General features: G+C 38.3%; 1 protein-coding gene across 4 annotated transcripts in view; it reads left to right on the top strand.

Moving 5' to 3' along the window:
• The first annotated feature begins 194 nt into the window (after positions 1 to 194).
• LOC117421086 (tripartite motif-containing protein 2) overlaps positions 195 to 24,921 on the top strand; it is a 58,489-nt gene continuing 33,762 nt past the window's right edge. For 2 of the 4 annotated variants that reach the window (XM_059031661.1, XM_059031632.1), the window contains exon 1: positions 195 to 388. In XM_059031661.1, coding sequence (XP_058887644.1) covers positions 354 to 388 — 35 coding nt within the window. In that variant the 5' untranslated portion in view covers positions 195 to 353. Of the gene's footprint in view, positions 389 to 480; positions 611 to 16,956; positions 17,085 to 24,921 lie in introns of those variants that run through there. The other 2 variants (XM_059031643.1, XM_059031648.1) reach the window with 2 other exon arrangements.

The following is a 24,921-nucleotide window of genomic DNA, read 5'->3' as shown; positions in this document are numbered from 1 at the left end:
AGTTATATTGCAATTCTTAAGAAAAAAAATGAACAAGTGGAAACAGTTGGATTCATAAAGAATGATCAACATAGGTAGTCCAAACACTGGCTTGGTAATATAGGCTATATTATTAACAATACAATATAATTTGAATTGTCGCCTGGGAAGACCCCCTTCCCCCCATTCCAGGCGCCGCAATGAAATCCGTCAGCGGTACTCCACACACATCACAGGGGGGTTGTGGTTTTGGTTATGTTTGGAGGAATAGAGGCTAGCAGCGTTTACAGCCAGCAACTGATATTCTGTGAGCCTGACTGCAAGAGAGCAATACTGACGGCGACGGCGTTTTCTTCTCTTTCTAATTGTATTGGATGGGTGGAATCATTTCACAAATACTCTTTGAAACGTAAGTATGTCTGTGTCATTTATAATTCAGATACCTAGCAAATTAATTCAGAAGGAGCGTGTTTTGTGGTTGAGGATTCCTGCTTGAATCAGCTGTGATTTGCACATGAAAATGCTGGTGGAATGGTTTATGTGTTTTGGGTGTAACATTGCTCTATTGCCGGTTATAAGTGCAGTAACGCTACGTACGACACAGCAATCATTTGCAAGACCTCAGCTGACGGTAGGATACTGCATTTAAATGGCTTTATTAACCAATTTTGCTTAATTGGAAAAAAAGGGGGGGGGGGGGGGGCATTGACTGCATTATTAATATTATTCTAGTTTTGGGGTTTGTGTGTATTTTTACTAGTTAATTTATGATACAATTAAAACGTAACAATTAACGTGGCACGAACGTCAGAACATAATGCAAACCTAGAACATTTTCATTGTATGTGTATGTTGTTTGGGAGACTGCGCACGCTGCGATATTTTTACACACAAATCATATCTAGGCGTTTACCTGTATTGCCTGCATTATTGCCCACAAATGATGTTAGCACAGAAAACAAGGAAACGAACATCTGAGCGGCCATGTGATTTTAAGTTGCGATGAAAGTTATTTACATGACCGGTCTGTGCTATGACATTTTGGCCTTTTTCATTCTGATATATGGGGCCATCTTTTGCTTGAAGGGGGCTGTCAGATTTTTCATTGTAATTGTTACTCTGCTAGGCTTTTAGTTGCACTTCTCTCACATGCAATATTAGAGCTGTCAAATGCATTTAGGAAAAGTAGGGTGAAATCATGATAGCAACACTTTTAAATGCCTTGTGGACTCTTTGGCTGCCCTAAAAGGGCAGACGATGCCTATCTGGGTTGAATGCTCATGTATTTGATTCAAATTTTTCTGTAGTGTCTTGGCTTGTTGTCAAAAGGATTTATACATTGGAAGCCAGTCAGTTCTGATGAATTCCGCAGAAATTATTTCACCCACTTTACTGTGTTGGCTCAAGTTTGATAAAGCTTTAAACGTGGGATGCTAGCCAGACCCAATTTTAGCATCTACCTGCTTAGTAATTTCTCCTGCCTAGCAAGAAGGATTCCTTTTAATATGTATGTCACTGACAACTGAAACATAATGCAGTTCTTAACTTGAGTGCATGACAACAGCAAGAGTCCATCCTCATCTTGTGCCTCAATATATACGCTTATCAGTTTAAATACCTGCTTTATCGTTACTGTAATATATGGAAATTACCTGACCTTGAGGCAAGTTCTATACAATTGGCTTAAATATAATATCTTTACGGATAAGTTAGGTGGTAGCAATATAAAGGTGAACTGCAGTAAGGTCTTTGAGTGATTAAGGGACAGACTGCAAGAATAGAAATGTTGACTAGCATTTATATATATTCTTATATATAATTTATTATGTAATAGACGCTGCTCTCATCCTGCAGTTTCAGGACTTGCTGCAGCATGACTCTCAGGACTTGCTTCATTGTAGGGCATACCAGTGTTTGAAAAAATCTGTGTTTAAGAGACATATTGCAGATCTCTGTGAATTTTAAACAAAGGATACAAGTACACGATTTTATACATTCCTAACATTTTGTATAAACAAATCTATTTTCTTTTAGGTTTTATTTCTTTTAGGTTTCAACATTTCTGTTCTAGGATCATTTTGAACACACCTATAGCATGTTTTGCTACAATGCAGAGAACAATAAACAAAACAATCAAATGCCTCCCATAGAGAAACAATGAATATATTTTATTCTGGAACAAGCAAACTTATTTCCTTAGAAAAGGAAGCAGGAAATATTCTTTTCTTTGGGCATTGCACTTATACTATGTAGTGATCGGATCCTTGCTGTAGTAATCAGATCCTTGTAAGAACCTGTTTGGTTTGCTACAGACAAATCCTATTTTCCACACTGCTGTCTGTTGCATTCATTAAATATGATTGCTGTCTACTAGACGTATTCTCCTGTATAGTTATTCGTAGTGTGTTATGGAGAGCCTAATTTGCATTTTTTTAAATTTGTCCAATTATCCTCTTATCAATAAACTATTTACATCACTATGCAATTAACACATGATTCTTCTTTGATGGTCTTTGATGTTGGAAATGGATTGTTCTAAATTCTGTGACTGAAATGGTGAACCGTTATATTGATTCTGTTCCATATATTTTTGTAATTGGCCACATTCTAGTAGATTGAATGAAGCAGCCTGTGCAGTATTCTCTTCTGGCTTGGATGGTGGTTGTGGAAAATGTTGCATTTGTGCTGTCTGGTATCAATAGTTAATGGTATTGCATGACAAGAGATGCTTATGCCATTGTTAACTCAGGGTAGTAGATAATTAGTGGGATTAAAGAACTGGCCTGTTTTACTCAAGCCTGGCCCCAAACACTGACCAACTGACAGTGATGCTCTGTAAACAATGACGTGTAGATCATCTGTTATGCAGTCACGGTGCCAAATGCTTCGCTTGCTGCTATAGCAAGCCAATTGTGCAGAGATGTTTCATTGTTTAGTTGAAAGCACTGTAGTAACCTTTTAATTCTGCAGCAATAGTAAGTTGATTTATTAAACCAAAAAATATAAATATTTTCCTTTATTAAACTTTAGTTATAGTGGTTGACTGTTCAAAGTCAATATTAACTTTCCAGTGGTATGGATGCTTTTTTTATATATATAAAAAAAGAAGGTTTGGCATGTTTGGGAAATGTCCAGGAAGTTTAATGGAATTGACTTAGTATGGAAAAACAACACAGGTCTTAAATACACACTCTATTTCAATTTGTTTTTGTATTGTGGCCACAATAAAAAAAGAGAGTGGCGCTAATAAAAGATGTAAAAAGTGGTGGACTGCAGCCCTAAAATATAAAAACTTCCTTTTCAATAAATCCCCTTGGAGCAAAACACCAACAGATTATTTGAGTGAAAGGATTTGGCTGAATTTCCACCACTGTTACGATCATTAAACTAGCCCCCATTGTGTTTGAAATAGTTCATCTCTTCAAAGGGTTTGTTCTCCAATTTGGGTTGGAGGTTACAGTCTCTTGGGGAGACAAGTTTCAAGAGATAACAAGTCTATTCAATAAACGCCTTAGGGATCTAATTAATATCAGAATTGGACAAAGACATTGATTTGCTTGTCATCAGAAGATAGATGAAGTAGGTCCTGGTTATCTCAGTCGTGTTCGATAATTTAGAATTTATCTCAATTTCAGGATTTATCTCAAACAACCTTGTCCCCAACATTATGATTTGTAGAAAAACATTTTTTTTTAAAAATGTTGCACTTGTAGATGGACTTGCATAATTATTCACAACTCCTCCTCCAGAGGTGAGGAAAAAAGGCAAATAAAATAAATGTGAGCAAGAGTGCTTTTCTCCTGCAACTCCCATTTCAAATTTTACTAGCAGGTACAACTTACTCTCAAGACAGAATGGAGGGGGAAAAATCCAAGCGACTGCCCTTTCAAATCTTGCATTTCTTTCGAATATCTGGCCCAGTCTTCCTTATGAAGTAAGCAGAAGTGTTTCATTTCTTTGGACATGGGTGAAAACTGCTTTAAATCGAATTCTTAGTACAGTATAATATGGCATAGTGAATTCCATTTTCCTTTTATTAATGCTATGCCTAATACTAAAATGCCTATGAGTTTTGGAGAGGGGCTTCAACTGATTCAACTACGTTAGTGCGGAGCTTCAAATCATTCACGAGGTTCATTGCTTCATTGAGGCTTCAAATCATACATGGGGTTCATTGCCTCATAAGGCTTCAAATTGCTCACAGGAGCTCATTGAGGCTTCGGATCAGTCACATGATTCAGTGATTCACTACTTCAGGTGATTCAAATGACCACTGCTTCATGTGAAGCAAACAAATAACGTAACCCGCCTCGAACCATCTGAAGCAAACAGTGTTCTGCATGAAGCAACACATCACGTGATCTGACTGAACCAGAATCAATACAATGCTTTGTTGAATATAGCCTAGATCACTCCTGGAAGGAAGCATTTATTATTTCTTTCTCTTTTTTTTCAACTAGTTTATTTAAAAAAATATCAGCAAATATGATTCTTTTAGTTTTGCATTTTGGAAAATGTAATTATTATTTTTTAAAATCTAAAACAAGTTCTCTACACGCACACTTCCTTTCAGGAGCAGGGATTCGATCCTGCGCTTCACAAGCATTTCTAATTACACGACTTACTAATTTGTTGCGCCACCGGGAAACTGGCTAACAAATGAAATATCAAATATCTTACTTGTTTCAACACTAATTTCTCAGCCGAGTACATCTGAGGTCAGATATGCCTCCCTTTCTAAAGCACCATTATCGTGTTTTCGATTGTACAACCATTTTAAATTTCAAGTATGATAATGCGAATGCGTGACTGGCTTTTTTGTTGGGTAATCACATGTGTGGTTGATATATAAACAGATAACAGAGAAATTATAAAATGTAACTTCATTTTGTAAGTCACAAATGACACTGACAGAGCCTGTAAAAAGCGTGCTTTACGGTGTCTTTCGTGTACATTAGGCTACAGATCATTATTTCTAAATGCCAAGTTCAAGGCAATAGCAGCCTGTGTGTAACTCTTATGTTCAAGTTCAAGTATGTTCAATGACGCGGCTCTACCAATAGATGTCACTATGGCACAGTGAATCTTTCATGAAGCAAATGGTTCAGAGGGTTCAGTGGCTCAAGAGGCTTCACTTTTCCCACCACTAACCACAAGTCCATATCTAGGATAGGACAGCTAAGCTGTTTCCCTGTACAGAAAACAATTGGTAACTTTACACACATCGCAACTATTCCACATAGTGACAGTTCTTTGTGAATACTCACAGTACTCTTTCATACACACCATATGTCTCGCTCTACAACCATCTTCCTGGTAGTCTCCCCCTTGAACTGGAATCGTGGCTGGCTTTATATAGCCAGGACCCCGCCCTAACAAGACATGCCTGTGTCCTGTTACACAATTAACTTCGGCCATTTTGACTATGATATAAATATATATATATATATACTTTTTTTATATTCCAACGCTGCAGATGGAATATACTAATCAATTTGACTGCATGCACATAATATACGTAATATACAGTCGCAGACAAAAGTATTTGGGCAGTTAAAAAAAAGAAAAAACACAAAGTGATTATTATAATTTCTAATTCTTCTATTGAAAGATATAAAGTAGCGATTCCGCATTATAATAAAACAACTGATTATTACACAACATACATAAAATGAAAAATAACATGCAAAAACGAATTTCTAAGTATTAAGTATTTGGGCAATCAACATATTTCATATGAAACCCATTAATTGCTAATTATTGACAATTATCATGATTGAAAACCAACACCTGATGACAATTATAGAATAAATACATACATAATCATCAAGTGCTGAAAAATAAGTTGGAAATTTGTGATTCAAAAAAGCAACATAAATGGTTAAAACTAAAGAGTACAGCAACGATGTCCATGGGCGAAAACCAAGATGCAAACCTTTGTTAAAAGCAATACACAAAAGAAAGCGATTCGAGTTTTCCATTGAATACTTGAAGCCTGATGATTTTCTCAACCAAATTTTATGGTCATACGAATCCAAAATATAACTTTTTTTCATCAAGAAGCAAATGATCTAGACAGCATTCAGAACTGGGCAGATACATGGCAAATGACATTTAATAAAGAAAAGTGTAAGGTACTGCACGCAGGCAAAAAAAAATGTACATTATAAATACCATATGAGAGATACTGAAATTGAAGAAGGAACCTATGAAAAAGATCTAGGAGTTTATGTTGACTTAGAAATGTTTTCATGTAGACAATGCGGGGAAGCTATAAAAAAAAGGCTCGGATATATACTGAAAATTGTTTAATTTTAAATCAAGGGAAGTAATGTTAAAACTGTACAATCAATTAGTAAGATCTCATCTAGAATATTTTGTTCAGTTCTGGTCACCTCGCTACAAAAAGGATATTGCTGCTCTAGAAAGAGTGCAAAGAAGAGAGTCCAGAATTATCCCTTGTTTAAAAGGCATGTCATATGCAGACAGGCTAAAAGATTGAATTTATTCAGTCTTGAAAATAGAAGACTACGCTGCGATCTGATTCAAGCATTCAGAATTCTAAAAGTTATTGACAGTGTCGACCCAGGGGACTTTTTTGACCTGAAAAAAGAAACAAGGACAAGGGGTCACAAATGGAGATTAGATACAGGGGCATTCAGAACATTAAATAGGAGGCACTTTTTTACACAGAGAATTGTGAGGGTCTGGAACCAACTCCCCAGTAATGTTGTTGAAGCTGACACCCTGGGATCCTTCAAGAAGCTGTTTGATGAGATTCTGGGATCAATAAGCTACTAACAACCAAATTAGCAAGATGGGCCGACTGGCCTCCTGTCGTTTGTAAATTTTCTTATGTTCTTATGTTTGGAGGAAGAGAGGAGAAGAATTTTAAGAAAAGTGAATCATGCCCAGTGTTAAACATGGTGGAGGTTGTGTGATGGTATGGGCTTGTTTTTCTTCCTCAGGCACTGGCGACCTTTGTATTGTAGAAGGATCAATGAATGTTTGTTACCCAGTGCTAGAAGGCTTATTGGACGGAAGTTTATATTCTAGCAGGATAATGACCCTAAGCATTCTGTGAAGTCTACAAAGGAATTTCTGAAAAAACGAAGATTACAGTTATGGATTGGCCATCTCAGTCCAGACTTTAATCCATTCGAGATGTTGAAGATTGACTTGAAGGCTGCTGTTGCAAAATGGAAACCAAAGTCGATTGCAGAACTCAAAGCTGTATGTATTGAAGAATGGGCAAAAATATCTCCGGAAAGATGTCAGGAACTGGTTTCAAAATACAAAAAAAGACTGCAAGCTTAAAAATAAGTAAAGGGTAGGCACACAAAATACTAATGTAAGGGTGCCCAAATACTTTTGTCAAAGTATGAAATTAGTCTTTGCATGTTATTTTTCATTGTATGCATGTTATGTAATAAGTTGTTTTTTTATTATAAAGCTGAATCTCTACTTCAATTTATGTCTCTCAATAGAACAATTAGAAGTCATAGAAATCACTTTCTTTGTTGTTTATTCTCATGTTTAACTGCCCAAATAGATTTGTCTGCAACTGTATATTTATAAAGAAACAATAATATTGTGTTCCTTATTGATCGCCTTGCTCTAGCAATATAAAGCATCCTGACTCACTCCAAACACAGAATATTGTTTTTATGATATACTTTTACCTTCCAGAAATTTGGTTGACAGATCGGTAAATTGGTAGGCTAGGTTGAGGGACACTAAAGCCATTTTCACACTGGCACACTGGCTCCCCAGGTCACAATCCCGCATATTGTGAAACCACGTACCTGGATCGTACCTGGGTTGACCCAGTTCACAGCGACCCACCTCAGGATGTGGGTCAACACGCTTTGACTCGGGTCGAGTGAGACAAGATGCATGACGGTCGTTCATAAGCCGATGAAATAAAAAACGTCCACGTCTATGTGAAGGTTTCGTTTCCACAAGAAGCATTTCTGTTTTTCTGTTTAGCCATATTTATGTTGATTGAGACACATCATCAGATTGCAACAGGGATGAAGAAACATTTGCTCTAATCAACATTTGGGTTGTGATGGTTCAATCCAGAGAAGCTTGGATGGAAGCGTCCATAACAAGCTGCTTCTGATGCATTGATACACGCATTGTGTACCTGCTTCTGTCACCCAGGTCGACCCTGCTTTATCAAAAGCAGTGTGAAATTACGTAGCCGACACACATGACACTGGGTCCCGACCCGGGTAGGTTCCGGCTCGAGTAGAGAATGCCAGTGTGAAAGGGGCTTAAAACATCGATAAGAAATCCACAATCCAAACAAGAATCCAGTCGCTTATTCACAAATGCATTGCAAGTGAGTGGATTCAACTTGAGATGCCAGGAACCAACGAAGTACAAGAAGCTTGATAAACGTGTGTGAACTCAAGCTGTGTAGCAAAATTGCTATGCATATGGTGTTCATTATGCATTCAATTTAAATATAATGCATAATTCCTACATTTTCAATGTGTAAAACACCCTCTCAGCAGCTTATTTTGAGTGCTGGCAGGAGTTCTTAAACATTTCTTGTTACCTTTTTATGATAATTCATAATTTCACAAAGAAAACTGGAATGTTTTATTCGTGAGGTCTCTAGGCTCCCCCAGTTGAAATTTAGAACAATATCCTGTGTAAGGCACTAGATTTTTCAAAACCTACTTCTAAACAACTAGAGAGTGTATGAGTGGCAATCATGGACAAAGAGCGTTTGTTCTAAGTAAAACATAAAGAAAACAAACACACAAATCTGTCCCTCTGTTGAAATATATAAAAACAAAATACTCAAGTCTCTGAATGAAATAATTTATTATTCATTTATATTGGGGGCTTTGTGTGTTGTTGACTGGAGCTGTCGGAGCTGCAGCACCAGGGACCAGGAGACAATGACAGGAATATACACTACCCTGGTACCAGCGGGATCATTCCAAAACAGGATGGGGTTGGGGTGCCATCTGTTCCCTGAATATTTTAATGAAATATTCCCAGGTACATATCTAAGTTTGCTTAAATGTATAGATCTCTAGGAACACTCTTTCTTTCTAAAAGTTTTTCAAACACAGTCAGTCTAACAAACAGCAATCTCTTTCACTCTCTCTGTACAGCTGCTGTGTGCTGACTCCACCCATCTCTGTCTCTACCATTGTTTAGCTAAGAATCGCTCTTAACAGAAAATAGCTATTTTTCTGTATTTTGCCGTGGCTTGTAACATATTTTAAACATATTATTCAAATTCCCTTGGTTTATACTTAAACAGCCCAATAACTTTTTTTTTTGTTCAGTTGGCAGCTGTTACGTGCTAGATTAATTTCTAAAGAAACAGAGCCTTTCTGTCTATCCCCATATATGGTCATTCTCGCTTTTCTTTTTCCTTTCTCACTGAATCTGCAACTAGTGAGACAGAGATACCCTGCATATAGGGTTGCCAACTCTGACTGAAGCTATTCCAGGAGATTTTTTCTCCCAACATGACGTAATGTCATTAACTGTTCAACACGTTCACAATATCAAGCCATCATTTTATTGTGTGTGGGTGTAAGGAGTGTCATTGATTAAAACATTTATATATAACTATATACCACTGTTATGAATCTTGAATAAGAAATATTGCAAAACTAGGTTAGCTCAATAATGTATTAGTTAGCTAACGTTACTATTGATATGAGACCGAGATCAGATTTCTGCATGTTTACCCATCTTTTTGAGTATTAGTTTGCTAGCTACAGGTACCTGGGTTTCATTCAGTCAGTGGCTCGCACTCATATCAGACTGACCGGCAAGCGGCAACTTCAGATGAGCGTCTTTCCAGAATCCAGCCTAAGCCAGCGATTCCCAACCTTGTTTTACTCATGCCCCACTGGAATTAATTTTTATATCTGTCCCCCCCCCCCCCCCCGGTTAATTTGACTTTTTTTAATATGTATTTATTTACTGCCTATATAATATAGTGCGTTTATTTAGCCGCCTGGATCACACTGTCCATTCAATCAAATACATATGTTCGTGTTTGCTTTTTACACACACAATACAAAAATATCTAGCAAGGAGTAAGTTAGTTACAAAGGGAGGAAGGAGGAGGATAGAAATAATGTGACAACGCGTTAACCAACAAACACAAATATCGAATTAAACTGATTATATTCTTATTTTAAAAAATAAATGTGAAAATTGTGGCACTATATACACCGTTTAAGAATGACTAGATTTTTTTTAATTTTAAACCCTGAGCATGACCTTTCACTCCCGAGTCCTTGTGCACTTTCGCGCCTCAATGAAAACAACACACTCTGCTTGGTCCCTGACGTCAGCCGCGCACTGAGTCAGTGTTACAGTGATGCATTATGGAATTTGTAGTTTTCTTGTCTGCTAATTACACCCCAAAACCCCACCAAACACCTACACATCCCAGGGTGCCATTCTTTTTAAAGCTACCGGTATCTCTTTTTCTCTCTTTAATAACTCGCTGCACTCAAAGGGCGAAATTGGTAGTATTGTTTGGCACGTCACTGTTATTATTACTAGTACATTATTATTCAAACGTTCACCGCGCCCCCCTGGAAGGTTTCACGGCCCCCCCGGTTGAGAACCTAGGGCCTAAGCCAATCAAATTAGCGTTGTTTTTTTTTTGGAGGAGGGAGGAGCAACGAGGGGATCTTGAGAGAGTTAACCCTTTGTGGAGCGGATAAAATGACTTGACAAAAGACGTTTCAGATTTATCAAAATTATTGGTAGGGACAATTCATCGGTCCCTTGACATTGGTAGGGACATGTCCCTACCGTCCCTAGCTAAATCTACGCCGGTGGCTACAGAGCAACAACAATGAATAGCTTTAAACTTTAAACCTTCATACTTAAATACTTAAATTAATTATAATTAAATGTTACGTTGTTTTTACCTTAAAGCTGGGTCGCCTGTGGAATGTCGCTGCCCTCGGCTTCCTTCCTTTTAAATCTGTATTTCAGCTGGTCTCTTGTTGCTCTAAGCTACTCCGGATTCTTTAAGAACTCATGAAAGTCTGCACAGGACATATTGAAGTTCAATTGCACCTGCAGCTCTGCTTTCACAACGCCATCACTCAGTCTGTTTCTGTCCTTGCTCCACAGTTGTGTCATTAAACTGAAAACTCTCTCGCAGTAGGCATTGGATACAGGAATGGAAAGTGCGAAAGAGACCAATTTCAACATATGGCTGTCACCACTCTCTGGCCTTTGTCTGAAAACCTCCACCCATCTCTGATCTATTTTCTGCTCCTTTGAGACAATTTCTTCTCTTGATTGCTGTAAAACACAGTAGTCGTCATACAGCTTGTCATTCTCAATCTCGATGCAGTGCTGTAACGAGTGTCTCAAAATCGGACCATTTCACATCGTTGTCGAGTGAGACCACTGCCATTTGTTTGAAAAACCGATGTTTCGAAATCATACAATTTCTCCAGGTATTCAATGCACCGTGTCAATGTCTTATCCATTTCCTGTCTGAATTTTCTGTTGTCAGATGGAGAGACGTTGCCCAAAATGACTTGGACTGATCTTCCATAGAATTTGTCCTCTCTTCTTCTCTTAGTTTTGAACGGAGGCCTTCCATGACGCCATGCAGTTATGTGCAGCTGACAATGGTACATTCCAGTTTTTTCACCGCATCCTGAAACACTCCTATCAGGTTGTGCAGAAAGTAAACATAAGAGGGAAAGACTTGTGTTCTTCCTCACTGAATGCTTCCTACACAATCTTGACACATTCTTCTTCCCCATCTGACAAGAAGTATGCCCTCAACGCTGGCCAGCTTTGTAGTACTCGTTCAATAGCGGGCAGAAGTGACAGCCACCTTGTTGGTAGGTGCTGAAGCACATATTTGTATTCTATTTCAACAAACTCGAAAAAGGACATAAGAGACTTTGTCTTCTTGGCCGAGGAGGGAAACTCGCTGTATACTTTCAGGACGAGTGTTTCTACATCAAAACTCAATGGTCTCATCCCATTTTTGAGGCAATTGTGGATTACATGACATTTGCACCCCACTTGTATCAGTCGGTTATTAAGCTGTTTGAGTTTCTGATACACTGACCTGTGTTTCACAAAGTTCACAGAGGCATTGTCAGCCATGTAAGAAGACAAATTGTTAATGCTGAGACCATTCTCTTGTAGAATATTGGAGATCCGTGTCGCAATTGCCTCACTTGTCTCGTCATTGTCGTTGTAAAAATCAAGCAAGCTATGCTTAATTCCCTCTGTCGCAGAAAAGTAATGCATGGTTAACGGGAAGAATTTCTTATTTCCCTTGTTGGAGGTGTCAGATCCAACTGAAAAAAACTGTGCACCATCCAAGTCCTTAAGCAAAAGTTCTTGCGATTTTGGTGGCAAAACACTCTATGTTATGCTGGTTGCTTTCGTCCGTCCACAAGACATTTTTCTCGCAATTTCAGAATCAGGTTAAATTCTTGAAAGCATTTTGTTTGCACACTCTTGGCTTGCATAACTTAAATGTAGTGTAGTTGTAGTTACTACACTACACACCGCTGATTTCGTAAAAATACAGATGTCCTGTCTGGATACACACGGCTTGTTAAACTTAACAAATAGCAAAATGAAGAATTAACAAAGAAACGACTTGAAGTATTAATTATTTTATGTGTTTGCATTAAAAGGGGCGCTATTTAAATTGCAATCCGGGGATACAGAGCAATGAACCTATTAGCAATTGAGCTAGTCGCGTTGCTTTTATCTGTGAGTAATTCTTTAGTGAAAGAAAGATTCAAGTCAATATCGTTGTAAATTGATTTGTTTAGATTTGTTTTTATTTGAATTGTTTTATCTCTTAGTAGTTTCACCCACTCCCTCCTTTATATACGTCTTGAATCCCTCCCTGCCTTCCTTCTATATACGTCTTGCATTTCTTTTTTACATTTTGGAACTCCCCCATTACGTTGCGGTCAATTACAAAATATTCAACTCAAAATGTAACAATCAACAATGGTTGATGGGAAACTATTTTCTACTGGAAGCTAAAAATGAAAATGGCAGTTTGTCATGCCGTGGTAAGAAACACAGTTATATATCCATTAAAACAGACGTAAGCTTGCCTTGTTAATCTACCTTCCTTAACGATTGAACGTCCCTTCTGAGTTCTTACCGAAAACATAAAATGTCACTTTCTACTTGAATACATAGTAAAAAAAATTCAAATTCCATATACAGTAGAAGTATGAGCCTACTAATGGAAATTATCGTGCCTCACTGGCACTGAAAAAAAAAAAACATGACAGAGAAGACAGCATCACTAAAAATACAGTTTAGAGTATGATTTCTTTGGTTTAATTAAATTAGAATAAGTGTCATACAGAACGTGGACTGGTTCTTACCACTAGTAAAAAGAAACACAGGGAGGTTATGATTTGTTTATTGACAAATATATTGACAAATGTTAACAGTTAAATATCCTTTATTCTCGACTGTTCTTGAAGTTACAGAGATTCATTTTTAATCTCTGTAACTCTGTAATGCTGTCTCTAGCATGACAGTGGTTGGTGCTGATACTATCAGTGATAGGTTGGAACAATGAACATCACCCTTGCATAGCAATGCTTAGTGCTAATTGGTTGAAACACTAAATGACAGCACGCACACACCGATACTAATTGGTTGAAACGTTAATTCATGACTTTCTTGCAGGCAGTGCAAATGCTCATTCACAAACTAAAGTTAACAAGAAAAGTTGCCGGTGCGGCTGCACTGCCACCGCACCCCTCCCTCGGCATGAGGAGGTGCGGCCACACCCCCAGCACCCCCACTTCCCACGTCCCAGGACAGGTCATGCATTGTGTTGCATTAACATACGGCTGTAGTTGGGTTGGATGCACGAAGCGAAGCAGTATATTTATTGTAATATTTAAACTGGATTTTTTCAACTTTTTCATTTATTGTAATTAATTAAAATGAATGAAGGCCCCGTGCTGGTCTCAATCGTTCCATAAACAGAGCTGACATAACCCGCTGTTAGTTTTGTTAGTGACCAAGCATTTAAAAATGCCAATTATGTATTTTTGTTGATAATGAAAAGATACAGAAAAGGAAGCAATGACAAAGTTCACAATCCACTCATTACTATACCGCTGACCTGGAGAAACTAGTACAAAAATAAGTTATTGGCATTTTTAAATGCTTGGTCACTAAGAAGGCTAACATTGCGGTTTATGTCAGAACTGTTTACGAATCGATTGAGACCAGCACGGAGGCTAACATAACAAAACGGAGTACTCTTGACCAGCTGAATTACGCACTGAAGCATAGAATTATCGGAGGAGGAGACCGAAGTCAATTACCATTTCCTTCTGTTTCATCAAATCAATAAAAACACCAGCTGCCCAAGCATTTTTGTTTAGTTTGATGTCATTAAGTTGTTGACTTGTTAAATCTTTGTGTCTCTTGCTTTTTTTTTCCCAAATGAGATTTTTCTTCTTGCAAAACTTCTCTGACACCCTGGGATCCTTCAAGAAGCTGCTTGATGAGATTCTGGGATCAATTATCTACTAACAACCAAACGAGCAAGATGGGCCGAATGGTCTCCTCGTTTGTAATCTTTCTTATGTTCTTATGTTCTTAATTCAATGCACTTGTACACTGTCATGCCTCCGAAAAGATCAAATGTGATGAAAGGAATGTGATTAATTTTTAAAAACAATGTGTATATTTATTGCGAGTTTTATATGTTGTGTATTGATTGAACTGTGCTTCAGCAAAAATTAATTCTGCTGTGCAATGTACTATTTTGCACGGTAATAAATCCTCAACATCCAATCAGCGTGCAGCATCCAAACATTCTGTTTTATAAATAAAGATTATAGCTGGAGATTTGTAGCTCTGTCTGTGCTGGCACCTCATGGGTGTAACTTCACAGATTATTAATACACATAAATCAATTTCTGCTGTAATCATCCATTTAAAAATAAAGCAGTCCATTTTTTTCCCCCTCTCGGTAAATTCGTGTTCATGAAAAGTAAACTAGAACCGTTCTTTAAAACTCCAATTTTAAAATAACTTTGCTCACAGAAACAGGCCCACCATCGCACTGAAACAAAGAAAGGTAAGTCTACGGTTATTAGTATTAGCCCTCGCTCCTGTCGCTGCACTCAAAATTCCCTCACGAAACTCCCCTGTAGTCCACCATGGGTTCAAACGACTGCTCGGTGGCTCACCAGAAATATTGTAGGGGTTTTAAAATGACTTGAATAAGTTCAACAAAGTCTTTATTCAATTGTTTCAACAGAGTAGTTTTATTTAAAAAAAGTAGAAGTCCACAGCATTACAGTACAATGAAACTAAAGTAACTCTCTGACGGCATTGAGAATTGCAAAGGGCCTTCCCAAAGCAGTTTATTTTTATACAGGCAATAAAACAAGCATTCATTAACATGTAGCCTATTGCATACCAGACAACCAATCCAGACAACCAATAATAGCAAACTAATTACCATACTAGTGTCTAAATAAAAAACATTTTTTACCCTAAAATTGGTTCTAACAAATTTCCTTTTATAATAAACATATTGGAAGGTGCTTTTAGAACTTTATGGTGTCATATACACTGCCCCACTTGCAGGCTGCTGCAGAATGGCACGTAGGAACCAATTTAAACTGTGAGAGGAAATACATATCAATTTCACCATATTTTGTTTTTGTACATGCTTTATTCCATTTTTTTAACAAGCTCTACATTGGGTTTTTTTTTATTTATTATTTGACATGTTGTGCAATCTTTGGCTTCAATCTCGTCATTCAATAGGATGAATTTAAGTGCAAGAGCGCTGGGTGAAAGCTGCAATGTGGAGAAAATGTCTAGTATCATCTTGGACTATCTGTTCTAAAATGTACCTGGCAACATGCATGTTATGCACAGTACAATGTAAAGTGAACTGTGGCACTGCTTCTTAGAATCTTTGGCGAAGTGAAGTGGATTCGAGGCTTGTCCAGCATTGCAGTGTTAATATGAGCTCAAACTGCAGGAAGCAGACATCTATCTATACAGTCATGAGGAGCTTTGTCAGTTTTTTTCCCCCTTGGGGTGCTCACAGGGGAAGAGGAGGATGAATGTTTGAAATAACCCAAAAAGTTGAAGTGGAGTTTGCATAAAGATTACATCCATGAGTCATGCGGTAACTGGTTAGTGTAGTTCTAAAGGATTTTAAATTTATAGCAACTGGGTTTGATTTAGCTAGACGCAGGAATTATGCAGTCAGAATTTTTCAACATAAAATTAAATGTGCCAAATTGGGGGATTATCTTTGCATATTCCGGAACAGGTTTTAAATGAACTGTGGAGGAGAACGAGATGAAACAAATTAAATATGATAATTGTGTTTGCACAAACGGCAGGATAACGAGATTAGAAATACTGTATAAGTGTTTAGCTTTAGAGGACAAAAACATGCGTGATGTTTTTTAAAATTTATTTTGTGTTTTATTTTTGCGAACATAAAAGGTTCTGAATGATACAGAGTCATTGTTGAAAAGATACCTATGTTACAGAACCATTAATACAGTTATTTAAAAAAAAACTTCATTAAATTACAATAGATCATTCTTATTTAATGATCATTAACATTGTCACATCAGTACAAATTCACAATACTGTTGCTAGTTGTTGTCTCGAGATTCGCATGCCACTTTAATGGAATCTTCTAGAAATATTACTATTATTTTGTGTTCATGCTGCAGTAACTGAGGCAATACATTTCCTATGGCTTGCTATAATCCTACACTTATCTGGGGACACTGCTGCTGTGTGCTATTCAGCATTTTTAGTTTCTGTGCCTTTTCCTCTTCTGAAGGCTGTGAGCGGAGCCGGCATGTTAATCAAACCTCAGAGCCAGAACAGGCGAGCGATTGGCCGCTGTCATCCCTTGATAACAGAGTTCCTGCCCACTCCCATGGCTTGTGCTGACAGTCTGTTTGTGTTTGTGTAACACAACACCTAACCCACACGCTTGATGGCTATAATGGAGCTGATTGTTTGAAAGGCTGAGCAGAATCAGTATTCTGCATCGGTACCCGATTCACAAGAATGGGAGCAATGGAGTGCAAGTAAGTAATTTATATATTTTGTTAGAAAATACATGCACACTGGCAAGTCCTTGTAAAATGAGCATTCATGTATCATGTGTGGGATGTCTTCCTGATGTAGGCAAAGGCAGTAAATGCTTTTTCTCTATGAAATACAATAATGAGAGAATGATGTTTTAAGTGAACAAGTTTAATATTGAGGGCTTTTTATTCATGTGGTTACTGTTTGCTTTAATTGAATTAATCACGTGGACCATATGTCAGGCATCGTCTGTAAAGGGGGGAAAAGCCAAATAAATTTTGCTTCAGTTTGAATATTCTCAAATTCTGTAGAATAAGTAGCTGTAGAATAAGTATCTAGTTTATTGTAGATTTTGCAAGTAACACCCCACCACCCACCTCAGACAGATTGCATATGCTTAAGTTCTGCTGACAGTTAAGTCTGGAAAATGCTACAGGTATACACGGTCAGGCATTTCATACTCATTTTGTTCTATTCCTACCCTCCATTAGTAATTTGTTACCAGATATGTGAGTGCTTAGATACTATAACTCCTTTTGCTTATGCTAGTGTAAGTCATTTGTAGGAACAGATTTTAGCAATGCATGTTTCATTTAAATTGCTGTTTCCTAACAATAAGGTTACTTGCAAGTGAGATGTTGTGTATTTATATTTGTTTCTATAAAATCAAATAAAGATGTTTTAAATTATAAATACACTAATTCTGGGGTAGTGAACTAGTACAATGCCCCCAAACTATGTTTTGTATTTGCCATCCAAGTTGCTGTACAGTAGTAAATACATTTTGCCTTGTTTGCTGTTGTAAGTTTCCAATTAGTGCTATAAAAATGAGATACTTTAAATTGTGGTTCCAAGACATTTTGAGCTTCAAACATGTCATTTTAATGTGTTTTGTGTGGGAAGAAATACAGCACTCTCACTTGTTACAGTATCCATGAAAATGAATTGCAGAATAAAAGTAGTTTTTCAGTAAATTATCAATTGTTTGATTTAAGACTTTGCATCTAATATAAAGAGTACTGTAATGAGAAAAGACTATAAAACATGAATAACCTGAGAGTAGCGTCACTTTTGTAATTTCATTAAAACAAATGATCTGCTGTTATGTACCAACATTTAAATCCAGCATCCCTCTTAATCTTTTCCATCCTAACTCATCCAGTCGGTGAAAGGCATTATCCTGTTGCTAATGTGTGTGTGGTGGTGCTGTAGATTCTGTCGACAAAAATAATAATCTTGGGATGAGGTTGTCAATGTAGGGTGGCCTGCTCTGAATCTGTCATCAAGAGATCCGGTATGTGGTTTTTGTTGTTGGAGACTTACAATTGTAGAGTGACGGCCATTAAAAAATGCAAAAAAAAAACTGAGCAACTTGACAAGGACTCATTCCATTGAATTTCCTGGTGGCTCCCCCAAATGTTGTGATTTCAGTATTAAATCAAAGTAAACCTCAGTATAGATCATGATGTGTAGGAGACATTTACCAGACACACAATATTCAGATTAAAGACATTTTAAACAAACAACATGTGAGTGAAATTCTCAATCTTCTCATAAGTAATCATTAACACATCCTTTTTTTTCAGCTGTGTGTGACCTCTGTGCATTAGTTATACATAAGCCATAAGGCATGACAGGGTGTGTGATATACTCTGCCCATGAAGTGCCTTATTGCTCTTATAAAAAAAACTACATTGAAAAATTTTTTATTAAATATCCTCCCACCTAAAACTGAGCTAAGAAAAAATTGTTCAATTTCCATATAACTTAAAAAAAAAAAAAAGGCAATTTATAGATGTTTTTAATTGTCATTGAAAGTGCAGTTTTTTCTTTATTTGATTTGTTATATTTCTTGTAAGTCTTGGTGTGTTCATTAAATTGTATAGTAAAATATTACTGGCCATTTTCATCATGACACAGCACAAATGAGTCTGCCTTTAATCACAGAGACCTTTCTTCACAAGATCTGCAACAGTATCAGGTGACAATGTTGTTTTTTTTTTTTTTTTTGTTTGTTTTTAAACATCCTTTGTTATCTGGGGTAGTGAGGCATCCATACCAGGTTTGTGCTACAGCTTCACAGTGGCAAGAAAGACATTATTTGCATGGAATACCCGGTTACTTATCAAACTGACTTTGCAGTTTATGGCTGGACAACGTGGAGAACTACTGGGCCCATGTTAAGAAACAATTTAAAACAATGCAGGGCACAGCAGAATAGATGATGCCATCATACATAGACAAATGTATACGGAGAGAAAGGTACAGCAGGAATTATACATACTCTGCATCAGATCACACACAGCCACACGGGGTGGGACCAGTGGCAGCAGGCAGGCAGACCGACCAGAGGAGAATAACGGACAGACTGGGGGTAGCGGCAACAAAACATCCATTTAAGCATAAAGCTGAAAGTTTAAGATATATTTTTTTACTATTTATTTTCAGAATGAGATAGGGGAAACGCTGTAGTTGACAAAGAAGGAGCAGAGAGCGATCAGAATGTCAAGTTTTTAATTGATTTATATAATAATAATCTTACTTTTATAAAGCGCCTTTCATGACAAGTCATCACAAAGCGCTGTACATAAGAACACACACACACAAAAATAAATGTCAAAACATTAAATCTAAAAAAAAAAAACAGTTTAAACAAATATGTTTTAAGGCGTGATTTAAAAACACCCAAGGATTCAGTCCTTAATTTCTTTGGGAAGGGCATTCCACAACCTAGGGGCATAGGAACAGAAGGCCCGATCACCCACAGTTCATAATCTGGTCATGGGGACTGTCGTCAGGGTGCAAGTGGTGTGGTGTGGTGTAATTGAATAACTCTCCCAAAAAATAATCTGTGTTTATTAATAAACAACAAAAAGATCCGCCCCTGTACCAGCAATGGTATCGGGGGGTTCACGGCGGGCTTTGCAAACCCAAAACCAATAATATTAATAACACAAATAATCCAAGGGATCATGTCGATCCAGTGTTCTCAGTGCACGCAAGGGTGATAGTGCAGGGAAGTGCTCTGGTGTGTCTGTGGGTTCTTCAGCCCCAGCTCCGCGGCGCTCAATCCTCCTAGAGAACAAAACAAACACTACAGGCTCCGGCTGTCTGGTTATGTTCAGCAGTGCAAGGCGGCATACTGACGTAGCTGTTTCCCCTATGTACCCACAAAGTCCTCCCTGAGTCTTTCCGGGTACGTGCAACTACGCGCTCCCCCCAGTATGGTCACCTTCCGGTTTCCACCTACCATCAAGGCAGTCCATCTAGGAGGCAGCGTGCCACCGTCTTTACACAGCGTCCTTTCTGATCGGGAGGGAGATTTACAACATCGATCCTTTCTCTCTTTATCACAGGACACATAAGAGTCCAACATCAGTGGACTGCAAATTGAGTCTAGGGGTATAAATAGACAAAAGGTCAGTTATGGGAGAGACACACCCTTCAAAGCCTTAAAAGTCAATAGAACCATTTTTAAATCAATGCGAAACTTAAAATGTAAGCCAATGTAAGGATTCCAGAACAGGGGTAATATGTCACCAGATTGAGACCTAGAAAAACCCTGGCTTCTGAGTTTTTCTGGGTTCTTGGTAACCCCAGCAAGCAGGGACCAGTTTCTCCGCAGCAGGCATAGAGAGAACAGGGTGTACCCGGGTGATATTCCTAAAATGAAAAAAGGCAATCTTGGCGATATTCCATACATGATGCTCAAAAGTTAAGCTTGGGTAAAAAATGACAAATTTGTCTGTACACCATCGATAGCCATGCTTAAACTGTTAGATTTATGCAGTTGGTGCGGAGAACCTAGTAACATGACCTCAGTCTTATTACAGTTCAATTGTAAAAAAAAAAGTTGCATCCAAAGTTTAATATCAGTTATACAATTAATAAGCATGGAAACAGCCACATCAATGTCAGTTTTAGTTTTCAAGTAAATCTGAATGTCATCAGCATAGAGATGGTAATTCGCTCCAAGTGGAAACATACAGTATATACAGTGCCTTGCGAAAGTATTCGGCCCCCTTGAACTTTGAGACCTTTTGCCACATTTCAGGCTTCAAACATAAAGATATGAAACTGTAATTTTTTGTGAAGAATCAACAACAAGTGGGACACAATCATGAAGTGGAACGAAATTTATTGGATATTTCAAACTTTTTTAACAAATAAAAAACTGGAAAATTGGGCGTGCAAAATTATTCAGCCCCCTTAAGTTAATACTTTGTAGCGCCACCTTTTGCTGCGATTACAGCTGTAAGTCGCTTGGGGTATGTCTCTATCAGTTTTGCACATCGAGAGACTGAAATTTTTGCCCATTCCTCCTTGCAAAACAGCTCGAGCTCAGTGAGGTTGGATGGAGAGCATTTGTGAACAGCAGTTTTCAGTTCTTTCCACAGATTCTCGATTGGATTCAGGTCTGGACTTTGACTTGGCCATTCTAACACCTGGATATGTTTATTTGTGAACCATTCCATTGTAGATTTTGCTTTATGTTTTGGATCATTGTCTTGTTGGAAGACAAATCTCCGTCCCAGTCTCAGGTCTTTTGCAGACTCCATCAGGTTTTCTTCCAGAATGGTCCTGTATTTGGCTCCATCCATCTTCCCATCAATTTTAACCATCTTCCCTGTCCCTGCTGAAGAAAAGCAGGCCCAAACCATGATGCTGCCACCACCATGTTTGACAGTGGGGATGGTGTGTTCAGGGTGATGAGCTGTGTTGCTTTTACGCCAAACATAACGTTTTGCATTGTTGCCAAAAAGTTCGATTTTGGTTTCATCTGACCAGAGCACCTTCTTCCACATGTTTGGTGTGTCTCCCAGGTGGCTTGTAGCAAACTGTAAACGACACTTTTTATGGACACTTTTAAGAAATGGCTTTCTTCTTGCCACTCTTCCATAAAGGCCAGATTTGTGCAGTATACGACTGATTGTTGTCCTATGGACAGAGTCTCCCACCTCAGCTGTAGATCTCTGCAGTTCATCCAGAGTGATCATGGGCCTCTTGGCTGCATCTCTGATCAGTCTTCTCCTTGTATGAGCTGAAAGTTTAGAGGGACGGCCAGGTCTTGGTAGATTTGCAGTGGTCTGATACTCCTTCCATTTCAATATTATCGCTTGCACAGTGCTCCTTGGGATGTTTAAAGCTTGGGAAATCTTTTTGTATCCAAATCCGGCTTTAAACTTCTCCACAACAGTATCTCGGACCTGCCTGGTGTGTTCCTTGTTCTTCATGATGCTCTCTGCGCTTTAAACGGACCTCTGAGACTATCACAGTGCAGGTGCATTTATACAGAGACTTGATTACACACAGGTGGATTCTATTTATCATCATTAGTCATTTAGGTCAACATTGGATCATTCAGAGATCCTCACTGAACTTCTGGAGAGAGTTTGCTGCACTGAAAGTAAAGGGGCTGAATAATTTTGCACGCCCAATTTTTCAGTTTTTTATTTGTTAAAAAAGTTTGAAATATCCAATAAATTTCGTTCCACTTCATGATTGTGTCCCACTTGTTGTTGATTCTTCACAAAAAATTACAGTTTCATATCTTTATGTTTGAAGCCTGAAATGTGGCAAAAGGTCGCAAAGTTCAAGGGGGCCGAATACTTTCGCAAGGCACTGTATATACTAAATAAAAGAGGCCCCAATATGGAGCCCTGGGGAACCCCCGAGGAAACCGTCCCAGTAACAGCTCTAAACCCACCCAGAGAGACAAAATGCTTTCTTTCAGAGAAATAAGAACTAAACCAACTAAGGACAGTGCCAGAAATGCCAAATAGGCTCTCTAACCGAGCAAGTAGAATGTTATGGTTAACGGTATCAAAAGCGGCACTAAGGTCCAGCAAAACTAATATAAGAACATAAGAACGTTTACAAACGAGAGGATGCCATTCGGTCCATCTTGCTTGTTTGGTTGTTAGTAGCTTATTGATTCCAGAATCTTATCAAGCAGCTTCTTGAAGGATCCCAGGGTGTCAGCTTCAACAACATTACTGGGGAGTTGGTTCCAGACCTATAGAAAGCACACCGAGTCATAAGAAAGAGTCAGAAGCCATTAAAAGATCATTTACAACCTTGACAAGGGCTGTTTCAGTACTATGTAGCAGTCTAAAGCCTGATTGAAGAGGTGCGCAGAGCTTATTTATTGAAAGATGATTATTCCATTTTTGTGCCACAACACGTTCCAAAATTTTAGATAAAAAAGGCAAATTTGATATCGGCCTGTAATTACCCAAATTATCAGTGACTTGGTTTGTTTTTTTCAGCACTGGTATGACTGCAGTGATATTAAATGCAGAAGGCACAACTCCAGAGCTCAAAGCCTTGTTGATGATATTAGTCACCAACGGTCAGAGAGCCAAAAAGTAGGAATAGGTCTAACAAGCAAGTAGTGGATTGAATTTTTGGAATCAATTCAGTCAGGCTTAGGGAGGTAACCTGGGCAAAATGGATAAAGGGAATACCAATAAACAAAATAATTGGTGTGTCAAAAACTGGAAGTTGACATGTAATATTCTTGGTGACAAAAAATTCTAAAAAATTATTACATAGATTTTGAGAAGCTGATAATATAGACGAGCGGTTTGGCTCTAACAACCGATGTATAGTGGAAAACAGAAGCCTCGGGTTACCATGGCCATTCTCAGTAAGACTAGAAAAATAAGTCGATCTGGCTGAGGCACTAGCATCCCTATATTCATACAGGTGTTGTTTCCAGACCTGAAAATGTACAGTTAATCCAGAGTCCCTCCACTTACACTCAAGCCTACGGCAAGCTGCCTTCAGATAATCAAGGCACACAAAATCAGAAGTCAAAACAGGCAGGCATTAATAAACAAACAGCAGGCTGCAGGAACGACAGCCACGTCCCCATCCACGGCCCAAGCCCCAGGCAAGGTAATCCAAGTCGGACCGCAGTCAGCGCAGGCAGAAAATCCCAGGTAGCAGACAAAGCAGGCCGAGATCCAGACGGAGTTCAAACAGGGGTCATAACATCCACGGGTCACAACAGGCAAAACCGCTGCAGTTGGAAGGAGGAGGCAGGCAGGCAGAATCCGCGAGACAGACAACTAGGCAGGACAGGTAGCACCGGTAGGAAACCAAAAAATCAGTTTGAATTAGGCAGGAGACAACCTAATCCATGGCATGACTGATGATGAAGTGCTGATGTTGATGAAGCTTTCTGTTTCATCACTTCTCTTGCCTCCCGGTCCTTTTGAATGCTGGTACTGCTCAGAGATTTTGATTACACAACAAACTAGTCCAGAAGCTGAGTGACAGGAGATTGTTCATTTACAACAGTCCAGGGATGGAAATAAGAGTCAAGTCATTTCAATTTTCCTATAAACTTAATTAGATAAACAGGTGCTTGTTTTTTTTTGTAGATGGCTAAAATCAGTGTTTTTCAGGTCTCATTTTTTCAAATCTGGGTCTGTGAAACCAGCCACTAGAGTTTAGATGACTTGACAACTGCCAAGAACTGCTCAAATCATATAACAACACAGGTGGGAATCACAAAAATGCAAAATGAACTATGAGGTGAAGTATTTCTTTCGGACAAACGTTTGGGAGTGTTCTATCAGTGTTTATCTGTTGAAACGTTACATGAGAAACCCTAATTTTATTGATATTCTCACAAAAAAAGTTCTGCTTAATGGAGGCATTCACTGCAAAAAGACACGTTGGGGGAGGAATTCCCCAGCTGTTTAATGACCCAAGGAAACTAGGATACAAAATATCAACAACACAAGAAGCTGTAAAAATTGGCCCCAGAAGCACTCAACATATAAAATGGACTGCCCAGAAATAATCCTTCAAAACAAACAGTCCTTG

The sequence above is a fragment of the Acipenser ruthenus genome, chromosome 1 (assembly GCF_902713425.1).
Source record: "Acipenser ruthenus chromosome 1, fAciRut3.2 maternal haplotype, whole genome shotgun sequence".
NCBI lineage: Eukaryota > Metazoa > Chordata > Actinopteri > Acipenseriformes > Acipenseridae > Acipenser > Acipenser ruthenus.
Note: the sequence above shows the minus strand (reverse complement) of the source record. Positions and strands in the feature narration are given on the sequence as shown.